We start from the raw sequence: 12,049 nt of genomic DNA on the forward strand, positions 1-12,049 counted from the left end.
AAGATACATAGTTTTTAAGGATTAAATGTTTATCACAAAAGAAACAAACAACAAAAAATATTTCTTGAAAGCAAAATAGAAGATGAAGGGCAAAAGATTTAAGTGATTTCGCATCAAGATATAAATGGTAATTCGAGAAAAAACCAAGTTTTTCCCAAGTAGTAACAGGATAGTCAGACACTTTAAAAAAAATCAAAATGAATGAATAAAGGACAGAAGTAGAAATAAAACAGAGTCCTTGTTGCAGATGTCAAAAAGCCAAACATCTGAAAATAAAACATATAAATAACCAAAAATAATATTAAACATATAGGAAAATAAACCAAGGAATAATAGCCAGGTTTAGAATAGTGTTATTGCCAAATGACAGTTCAAATGAGCTACTAATGAGAGCAAAGTACCCCAAAAAGAAATCAATGGAATGGGCTTTCCAAAAATCACACAGCAATACCACTCCCTCCATCTCATCTACCTGCATCTGTGTCTCCTTTTCAAAATTTGACCTAAACTGAGACTCCACAAATAATTTTCAACCCTTCAGCCAGGAAGAACCACTACAGTGCTTATTTCTCTATAATACTGAACTAACTTATTTATATGAGAAAAAATAGAGGGCTCAGGAATCTTCCAGTGGCCCAACAGAGCAAACACATTTCTTTAAGAATTGAATTAAGAAAGGAAATTATACCTCAAGAATGACAAAAAGAAACAAAGAAACAAGCAAACAAACAAACAGTATTTATATTTTAATTTTGATATATATGTCCTTATGTCTTCTAGGTGTTTTTGACAAGAATTTTTAAAATATGTTATTATTGAAAAGGCAGTAACATTGTCTAATAGTCTTTCAATAAAATTCAATAAATATCTTTTGAGACATTCACCTGGGAGGGACATGCTGAGTGGAATACAAAGTCATACGAAAAATGTAAAATCAGGTTTGCCCAGAGACTACTCCTACCAAGTATTAACATATCCATTTATACGCTCTCCCTAAAGAGGAAATGTGGTCTCCTCTTTACTATTACAATAACCTTGAGAAATAGATAGGGTAGTTATCATTGTCATTCTGAAGAGGATGATACAGAAGCCCTAGAGAGACCACAGTGATTTGCTCCAGTATATTTTAAATGGAAAATAAAGTAGTAAATAATCTTATCTACGCACTTATTAGGCTACAAAATCATGGCAAGCCCTGGGATCAGAGGCAAGTCCCTCCATTTTGGCTTCTTGCTCTGTGCCACCCTTATTGCTGCCCTGAGACAGCACCAAGAACGCAGTAAGCATCTTTGCAAGTTCTTCAAGATACATGGTATACCCCCGCCAGAGAAACTGGCTCAGGAGATGGCAGAAGGGTATTTTACTGACATTCCTTTATATTCAAAATGGAATACTCCTGCACTCACTATTAATAAGAGCTTTTCCTCATTTAGGTCCTTCCACACGCCAAGCACAATGCTAACCACGTTAGTACATGAACACAGTTCCTCACAGCTACCCCGGTGGAAGGAGTGTCACCATTACATTGACAGAAAGGTCTCAAAACAGATGAACTGCATTGCTCAACACCTAAGTACCTTTGCTAATCAGTAATAAAGCCAATCGTAAAGCAGTTATTTTATTTCTGGCCCCAAACCCTGGGCAGTATTTGTTTGTTTGTTCATTCGAGGGCGGATCTTGAGGCTAGGACAGAATTTGATAGAGTACTAGAAAAAAACAAACAAACAAACAAAAAATTCTACTGAATCTTTAGAACATTTGAGGCATATTTCTGAAGACCGATGAAAATGGGGTGACCCTAGCTTCTCCCAGGCAACAGTCTCTAAGCCATCTGTATCCCAGTAATATACAGCCATAGCTGAAAACAGCTATGATGGTTAGATAAGTAATTAAATATTTCCATAGTCGTTAGTAAATAGCCTCTCTGCTCCAAACACCCTGAATGTCCTCTGCTTCCATGGCCTCCCCACTCAAACACCATTCATACTGCCCCTGCATCCAGCAACTAAAGCATTAAAAGTCGGTGCAGCAAGGGTTCCAGAGCCCTGCTCCAGAATGCAGGAGTCCATTCAAATTAATCAGTCTTCATGACATACCAGGTCTTAAATATTTTGATTATCACTCCTGGGTCCTATTCTAAGAGCAACACACAGCAATAGGCAGTCCTTTGCACCATCATATTCTGATGTGGAAAGGAAACACACTTGGCACTGTGGGCCCACAGGCGTGTTTGCAAAAGTCTGAGGGAATCATTGCTGTGCTCCAAGCATTATCCATGTATCCCAATCTTTTGTGATCCTTCATTAACTCTGGGACTATTAAAAGATCACATGTTTTCTTATATTATTTGGTTTAAAATATTTACATACTATATTTATAGCAGTTGCATGCACATATGGAGTTATTGGTAGACAAATTCGGTCATCTTATGAACTGGTAAATTAAACTTAGCTAGCTAGAAATCTGAATTTCGGAGAAGATAGAAACTTGACACCCAATTTCCTCATCTTACAGATAATGAAACTAAAACACAGGTGGACCAAATCACTCAAAGACAATGAATTCCAGTCTTTTTTTTTTCCTCCGTAATACCATGTACCCACAGTACTTAATTTTGAAGTGGTTAATTACTAGATTTTTAAGGAGAATTAGAATATTAAAAAATAGATTACTGTAATTAAATGTATATAACTATAATATCCTTATAAACATTAAGTTATATTTGGGAAGAGAGTTATCAAGAGAGATATACTTTTTTGTGTAATATTTTACACAAAATGTATATTATGTTTACATTTACTAGTCCATAAGGCCTAACTATAAAATATAGGTACCCAATAAACATTTACTATTTTAGAACTTGGTTCTTTTCTATAAAGTAATTATGTAAATATATTTTTCCCTAGCCGCCCTATGAAAATGAATATTAATGGAAATATTTCTAACCCTTTTAATACTAAATTATATATTTTCTAGATTTGAAATACCAGAAGATGGTATTTCAGCTCTCATACTCTATCATTCAGGACTTTGGGAAGGTACTTGAAAAAGTGAAGAAGAGGTAAAAGAGAGGCAGGGAGGGGTAGCAAGAAGAAGAATCATATCCCAAGATGATAGACTTTAATTACCTCCTAACTTTCTATAAAACAGCTTGCATAAAATCCCACCAATTTTATTAGAAGAGCATAATGGTTGGTTTGAATATACTGAAATAGAAGAAATTAGTTTACTGTTTTCATAAAATTTTTGTTTACTCTCTATGAAGACTAGAGTTTGTATCCTTTAACAACAAATAAATAAATAAATAAATGAAGAATTCGAGTTGTTTACATATTTGTTCTTTTGATACAATTCTCCACGTTTTGATTGGTATGTAAACCAATTTTTTAAAATGACTAAATATGTAGGGACATAAAGATGATCCAATTCGATAACACTGCTTTGTATTTTCCTTGCAGTGAGAAACTGTATATATTTTGATAAATGGACACAACTCCACTCAGCAAATAGCTCAGTGTATTGTGGTGAATTCCTGTGCAATTACAGAACTTTGCTGGAATAGCCAGTGTGGTCTCTAGATAAATTCCTTCACCCTCTATGGTAACAACTTGTCAGGTAGACTCATTTCCTGTTTTTATCTAAGCACTAAAAGAACACGAACAACCTTCATGAGTTTAGGACAAGTCACAGTGCGATCCATTTCTTACTATCGGTAATTTTTAAGCACAAAAGACAACTTCAATATGCATTTTCTTCCCGAATTTTGCTTACTCCAAAATACACTTTGGCTCAATAACCAGTTAATAGCGGACAATAACTGAATACCAAAATCATGTTATTTTTACACATATATTAATTACTTTTACTCTAAAGAGTTTGGGTTTAATTCTACTAGAATTTCCTGTGTTCTTCCACGCCAGCGTCATAGGAAATCCTAATGTTCTCAAGATTTCTTTCATTTCATTGCACCTGCTTTTCAGGATCAACAAGTTAGTTTACAAGCTTGAGTTCTCAAATTCAAAATACTTACTTGTGGGTGAAATAAGAATCCTGGAGAAGGTCTCAAGTATTTCTCTTTTAAAGCTTCAAGTGGGTCAGTTAGTTTTCTTTTCTCTACTCTGAAAGGTTAAAATTAGATTTTGGAGATGAATCAGTCTCATATATCAATTGCTACATAATCACTGACATTTAAAACAGCAAACAATAAAGCAAATGGTAGGTTTCTGGGAAACATACTAATAAAAATATAAAGACATCTGTTCAGTTCTTGAAGAATACTCATTGGATTTCTGGGCGCTCAGTAAAAGAAGGTCCTATTTACAATGGAAAAATTCTATTGAATGACTAGTAATTATAATGAGGAAATATAAAAAATGAAGAGTCATGAAATCAGAGGCATTGGTGACAAATTCGTAACTTTCCACTTCAAACGTAGACAAGAATGTTTGGTGATTTTGAAATCATAAGGACGGAGTTCATTTTGAAAATTAAAGTCATTTTCTACCAAGAAAGTGCTCCCCAAAATATTTATTATATTTCTTCCATATGTGCTGAAAACAGCAGGAGGGTTTATAAGCATTACCGTACATCCTGCTAGCTAGCCACTCTTTGAAGTATAAGTATCTTCTTTTGGATGCCACTGCAGATGACCAGGACAGGTGAAATGGGGGTGGTGGGAAGAGGAAAAGAAACCTTTCGAAGATAGGGAGAGACATATAAAACTTATCTGTATATCCCTTCTACTTTAGAAATGTTTGTCATTTTTATTTCCTATTAAAAACTGTTGAATAAGTACACTTTTAAAGTAGAATAAAAATAAATTAAAAATAGCTACCACTCGAAATTTTATATATGCTATTTTGCATACAGTATTTCACTTATCAAAATAGGTGCTCTTATATATCCATTTTATGGATGGGAAAAAAAAAAGTTAAGACATGGGAAAGATGAGATTTCAATGCAGGTCTTACACTAAAACTGGGGTTTAGGTCTTTCATGAGTTTAGTAAAATGAACTAGGGTCTTAATTGAGACTGAAATAACAAGGAGAAGACTGAGATTAGAATAAACAAGAGGAAGATTAGGAAGTGGTGAAGAAGAATGCAATGGGTAATTGGAGGAATCAGAAGCCTATTGGCATTTGGGAGTGTCTAACAAAGAAACTCTGAGAAATGATCTTCACAAAGGACTGAGACAAATCACTGAGTTGAATACAACTCTACTGAAAATGTGTAACATATAATCTACATACAATATATGTAAGATGTTTTATCTTTTTTTCCTTCTCTAGTAATGGGACTGCCACAAGAATTAATATGTAATAAATGGGAAAAAAAAAAAAGTCTCCAGGCATGGTACTGATGGCTCTGAAATATTTTTCATTGTTCTTTTTTAATTCCCCTTGTCAAATTCAAGGGTGAGTATTCTTTAATATATTGGCAATATTTCTTGGTCAATGTATTGTAGATAATATAAGTAGAAAAAGAATTTTAAGCACAAAAATGTTTGCCCCTTTAATACCTATTAAGCAATAGGAACTCAATAAATATTGTTGAACAAAAGAATAGCATAAAATCAGTTCTTCATAAAAGAGAATTGGGCAAAAATATGCAAAATACTTGCATCTTAAATAAGCCCAATAAAAATTTATCAACATCTTCCATTAACTTTTATTGACAATGTTCAAGATTTGAATGAGAAAGTAAATGTAAAAATGCTTAGTAATATTCCAAATATATAATACATATAATTATTATTATTCATACCTTTTAAAAAAGACTAGTATTTAAAAACTAAATTATCCTGAACAGTCGAGTGTTGCAGTATTCTGCCTAACAGGCTTTTTATTAAGCATGTATGTATGCCCCAAAGAATTTCTGGATGCATCAAAGGAAACTGGCATTAAATAGGGACGTGATTTTTAAGCCAACCATTCGCATTATATACAAAACACTTTTGTGATTAATATTTCATTTCCTTTGGGTTCCTAACAGATTTATTTAGAAAGTACTTATTAAAGATGTGTTGGTAGGTTAACAAAGAGTAAACTCTTCCTGTTCTATGCCCCATATCATCCCAAACAACCTGACCCATTTAAGTACCCACACATATTTGCATTAATCCTTCAGGAGCCTCATTCTTCCGCCACTTGACAACTTGCTTTAAATATGGCTTTCCCATATTTTCCACTTAAAAAAATGTGTTTAAAAATAAATTTATTGTCAAGGGAAAGAACTCTGTGGGCCTAGTCCAAAACCCCAAATTCAGAGTCATCCAAAAATAAGTTCAAAATTAATGAGTCGACTTTCTGAATAAAAAATGAATTCACTAGATCAAACAACTTTGCCTTTTGTTTTATAATAATTAAAATGGTTTCTTAAAAGCTGTAACTTTATAGTGTGAACACTACCTTTCATACACATATCCACATTTAATCATCTCCCATCTACCCTTACCTGTAAATAGGGTCCATAAAGAAAGGAGTGGGTCTAGCATGCTGCAAGGAACCATCTGATGCCGGTCTTGGTTCAAGGTTGCTTCCTTTCTTTTCCCCAAACACGTGGTTTTTTCGAGGCTCAGTAAGCTTTGTCCCACTGGCTCTACTCCTACTGCCCATACTTAGATCCAGGGGCTGGTCTTGACTTGTGGCAGGCGTGGCTGGAGGCTTGGAGGGTACTGGAGTCAAGGGCTTCTCATCCTTTCGCTTAGTGGTGAGATCAAAGGGAGACTCAGAGCTTCCCTTCTGCAGTTTCTTTACTTCACTTGGTGATTGGGGTTCCATTTTCAAAGGTAACGACCTCAAGTCTCTATCAGGAAATGGGTACATTGATTGAGAGAATGCTGGAAAAAACGGGAGGGGAAACATGGAAGGGTAAGGTAAAGCTCCAACTTTTTTGTCTTGCAGCCCCACCAGTCCTGTTGAACCAAAGTATTTTTCAGCAATAGAAGCAATAGCCTTTATAGAATCATTCACAGCTCCTGACACCGCAGTTTGCTCCTCTAAAGATGGTGAGAAAATGGAATGATTGCTGTATTCTTTCTTATTATGTATTGAAGCCAGATTCTGAAGAGGGCTTACTTTGTCTTTGAACATTTTACCATTTTCTTTAAATTTTTCTTTATCACTTTCAATGTCACTTTCCAGATCAGAGCCCGAGGTTGTTTCCAGGTCACTGCCACTTGGCGTACTGACATCATCAAGGTCACTACTCTCTGACTGGTCACTGATTTTCTCAAGGGGCCTCTCTTCAGAGGACCTCTCGGGCTGGAGCTCCACTGGCTTATTGTCCCCTACAGGTGGGTGTTTAGATAGTGCCTTCAAAATATCCTGTGTAGCTGGCAGTATCTGAGGATGTGTCATGAGGGGACTTTGACTTTTGTTTGTCTGTTCAGTACTTGATAGTCCTTTAACAGGAGAACTAGCAGGTATCAAAGGAGGCCTATGGTACAAGCCGGAAGGAAACAGACCAGGGAAGCTAAAAGAAAATCCAGGAGCTGTTGGAAAGGTAAGACCAGCAGGATGCCTATTGGCACCAAAATAGTCAGCAAGGCCCGGGTTGGCATGACTCATATTAACCATGGACGTTTTATCCATAGCTGGGGTTCCAGGAAGTGAAATGCCTTGGCCAAAAAATCCACCTGCCGCAAAATGGTTCTTGCCCTCACAAAACCTCCTGTGTTTATTTAAGGAAGACGTAGTGCTGAACATTTGTCCACAGTCTTTGCACTTGATTTGGGTTCTGCAATCAGCATGCATGCGCTTATGACGACAAAGGTTTGAAAACTGAGTATAGGATTTATGGCAGACCTCACCTGTGTGCAAACAACAAAAAAGAATCTCAGGCTTTATGGCAATTGCTTCTGAATTTAGCAAGTATCACAATTGGTTTACCCAAAATTTCAATTAGGAAGCCAGGAAAAGATGTTGGAGGCACCAATCTGGGTGCTCCAAACACAGAAATCCCCATTTCACTAGATTCCAAAGCAAGGCATCCAACCTGACAAATGTCTTGAGGCAGCACAAATATTTTATCATCCCCACTGAATAATATTTAGCATCATATTTTTGTCTTTAAATATTTATGAAAAAGTCAAATTCCAGCATGCATTGATTTCCCACCCAACCGCTACACTAACAAAACCTTTAAAATTAAAGTCTTAAGATGTCTAAACATGAAACATAACAGGAACCCCTTTAAAATTTTAGACCACTTTTAAAATTCTATGTTGTAAGCAGCAGAACAAAATAAAACAGCTTTTCGCTCGACCAGAAACTTCACCTTGATTCCCTCTCCCCATGGGGAAAAAGCCTGCAACTCTTCTACCATTATTTAATTTGTATTATATCATATGCTCTCATCATTCACACATCAAAGCCATACAACAATGCACATTGTGTATTCTGAGACATTTTTAACAATCATTTTCATGATTTGAGAAAGACTGACATAATTTACAATGGCTCTATTTTAAGCCTGCAGAGGAAACTAAATTGAATGTAGCCCATCCTGCATTGCTGGTTCCCATGAACTATGATCACGTCCTCTGACTTCCCCTCACACCAGTGGTTGTGTTAACCTTCCTGCATTTATGAAACCCCCGTCCTTGGGAAACATGTCCACTTGTTGTCATATCTTCGCCAGTTATCTCAGGGCTCGACTTCTATAGCCAACTATGGTAAAGCAGGGGAGAGTGCAGTGCACGCTCTAATCCAGAAGGGACACAGCAGTGGGTGCGGCTGGGAAATAACTCTCTTCGCCGAGAATTGCCAAAAAAGTAGAACATCTTCCTCTGCGCGTATGTGCAAACAGATCTAAATATATTTTAAAGCCAAACTACGTAGCCCTTAAGAACTCCTTTGCTAGGTAAGAATCCCACTCACTTCACAGTCCAGCAGGATTATAGGATCTGTTTCTTAAGCATCACATTTTTTATTTTACTTTCGTAACAATGAGCCCACTTTATGTGTGAGCTTAATTTAATGTTCCTACGCACATTTAATACATACAGAAACATGATATACCTTCGGTAATTGTTGAAATAAATTTATATAAGAAATTCAATGAAGACAAAATACAACATTTATTGCTTTCATGTGACGACGGCTGTTAAGCAGAGAATGGCTGAGCTCCTGAGTCAAAGCAATAATAATTAAAAAAAAAAAAAAAACTCATTCAAAAGAGATTTTATAAGATCTTTAGTCATGCAAAACTCAGCCAGAACTTAGATTATCCCATACACTACCAAAAAGGAAGCACCAAGCGATTTCATATCTATTATTCCATATTTATTTATTTTACTATTAACGATTAAAATGCATTACTACATACATTAGTGTGCCTAGTAACATTAAAGTAGCTTTCAATTGTGGGATGATTCATAACACTGTAGTGGCTATAACATGCGTTTTAACAGGAAAAGAATATGTGAGTGGTTTCTTTTCAAATCATTCAACTGGAATATATTGACCAGAGTCTGCTTTAAAAGCATATACTAGTTAACCATATACAATACACAATATACTATAAATTCTTTGATACTAATTAAAACCATATGATGTAGAGGGTAGAAACATGAGACTTTCACTAGTTACACTAATTCAGCTATGAGCAATAACAAGAAACAGTAAATAAAATGTTGGAATTATAAAAGTGCACTCATTAAGAAAGTGACACCTCCCTCTGGGCATTAAAAAGCATTAAGAAAATGTCTTGATGGGTATTCAAGCAAAGTTTAAGTTTTTGAAGAGTTTGTAACTTTTGGCAAGAAAATGTTGCTCTTTATACTTCTTTCTTACAGCTGGATAGATTTAAGAAAACCAAGAGCTTCTCTGTATCGCAATAGCAGAAGGTGCATTTGACTTTTCCTGGTTGTACCCTCTGTTACATGGATAAGTGGTATCTGTGTCAGATTTCAAGAACATAGAATCTAGGATGTTTCCTTAGTCAGAGGCTTTGTTTTTCTCACTTGAAGGCCTCGGCTGGCCCACCACAAACCACCAGGCCTCCAGGTAAACGGCCGAATTAATGTTGAAGTCTATACTCTACTGTAATTTTCTCAGTAATAAGGAATTAGGCAGCAGTTAACGTTGCATTTTTTTACTTATTAAACAAATTAAGAGGTATTTTGAATATATTCAGCCTATTAGAGCATGTGGTTTCTATTTGGGAAGGCTGGAGGTTTCTGTAAAGGCAGTGAGTAATTACCTTCGTGCTGGTGACTTTGGGCTCAAGCTTGGCGGTACACTGTAATAAGAGACAGTTGCCATAAACACACCAGTGGGGGTAAATCGTGGTGTGTGGCCTTCTGGTGAGAAACAGATATCAACTCTAGGTGAACCTCCTCCACTCCAAAGTCTCCATACCAACTCCTCTTTTGTTCTGAAATTACATGGCTATTATTTATAATTACCCCATGGTTCTCTGTCAGATTTATATTTGAAGAATGCCATCTGCTATTTAAATTTACCAATAATTACTGAAAATACATTCATGAGAAATAGTTTGTGCAATCTGATTGGAAAGGGACACTCTATGGCACTTTAAAGTGAAACACTTGACTTCAGCACAATTAAAATTCCAAATCCCAGAATCTTAGATGATAGAATCTATATTTTGCGACTTTTATTTTAAATAACAGAGAAGGCATTAAATGGGTGTTCCTAATTCATCGTGGTCTATTCCATTCTTTTTACACCAAAACGTAATATATTTATTAAAATATATTTCTGAAAAATCAGAAATAAATGAATTGCTTATGCCTGTAGCACTTAAAAGTACATTTTGGGGGTATTACAAACTAGAGTCAGGAATGCAATTTTGAGACAAGAAGTTTAAGATGTCTGTTGTATACTTTATTTCCTGACTTTCACCAGAGCTTTCCCAAGAGAGGCCAGAGCACCCATTTAACTATCTGCCAGTCCTCTTCACTCCACCCAAGGAATAGAAGGAAGTGTGAGCACAACAAGACCCTAGTGTAAGCTAGAAAGGAAAAGGAAAGCTCTCCTGGTGCTTGGAAGCACAAAAGAGAAGAGGGCTGTGGTGAGGTAAAAAGGAGGAGGGCCAGTCTCTGGCATCTCCACGTTGGTGTTGAAAATTAGTTTTTTTTTTTCCCCCCATTAGGTCCCGTAGTAATGTCTCATATACCTACTACAAACCATCAAGTATTTGTCAGAACAACTGGTTTGCAAGAGTTCCCAAGCCAGAGGTTTTGCCAACTACTGAGTATGCTTCAACCAGTTCTTTCCTTATCTGGATCCAAAATCAGTCTCGAAGTTTGTAGTCCAGCTCGGTGAGTCACTGAGTTTATATGCCCAGCCGAGCAATGGATCAAAAGTCCAGAGTCATTGCCCAGATGGAATAACAACAATTGATTCTTCTATGAAATATTTCAGCATAGAATAGAGGACAGGACTGGGAGGACAGAAAAAGCAGCAAATGAGGGTTTTGTTTTACTTTATTTGAAATGTGTTACTAAAGTGCTCTGCACAGAGATGTTCTAAGTAGGTGGTCAGATTGGATGTCCCCTGAAAACACACGAACACACTGCCAGTAAATTTGCTTTAGTGCCGTGAGTTACAGAAGCAGCGTGTCCAGCATCAAAGTGAAAATGTTCTGCTTTTCAAGTAACTGAGAACTACTGATCCTCAGCCTGCAATCGGCAACAACAGATAGATTAAAGGACATTTTATTCCCCTTTCTCTCTCCCCACACACACATTCAGGCACACAGTCATAAGCCTACTTGCCAGGTGGGGTTCTTCCGGCTCTTTCTGATCCAGAACAGGTTTTTATCACTTCATCCTGGTTAGTGGTATCTGCTATTTGCTGTTTTACAAAGCCTTGAACATGTTCAATGCAAGACAAATCTGGTTGTCTCTATTAAATCCTACCTGGGGAGGCCTCCCTTTCATTATTTAACGACTTCTCTTTTCTCTACCTGTTACTGATTTCATCTAAAAGAAAACACCCCAGGGATTATAGACAAAATACCATGGATCTGGTTATAAAAGATTTCTGGTACTAGAAAATAGCCCTACTGGATGGGACCATA

General features: G+C 36.4%; 1 protein-coding gene across 12 annotated transcripts in view; it reads right to left on the reverse strand.

Moving 5' to 3' along the window:
- MECOM (MDS1 and EVI1 complex locus) overlaps nucleotides 1-12,049 on the reverse strand; it is a 523,206-nt gene that overhangs the window by 23,734 nt on the left and 487,423 nt on the right. For 11 of the 12 annotated variants that reach the window (XM_016148128.2, XM_016148126.2, XM_016148130.2 and 8 more), the window contains 2 exons: nucleotides 6,455-7,811; nucleotides 4,031-4,118 (listed from right to left, as the gene is read on the reverse strand). In XM_016148128.2, coding sequence (XP_016003614.2) covers nucleotides 4,031-4,118; nucleotides 6,455-7,811 — 1,445 coding nt within the window. The remainder of the gene's footprint in view (nucleotides 1-4,030; nucleotides 4,119-6,454; nucleotides 7,812-12,049) is intronic. The other variant, XM_036218999.1, reaches the window with a different exon arrangement.

Source organism: Rousettus aegyptiacus, unplaced genomic scaffold, assembly GCF_014176215.1.
Source record: "Rousettus aegyptiacus isolate mRouAeg1 unplaced genomic scaffold, mRouAeg1.p scaffold_m13_p_4, whole genome shotgun sequence".
Taxonomy (NCBI): Eukaryota; Metazoa; Chordata; class Mammalia; order Chiroptera; family Pteropodidae; genus Rousettus; species Rousettus aegyptiacus.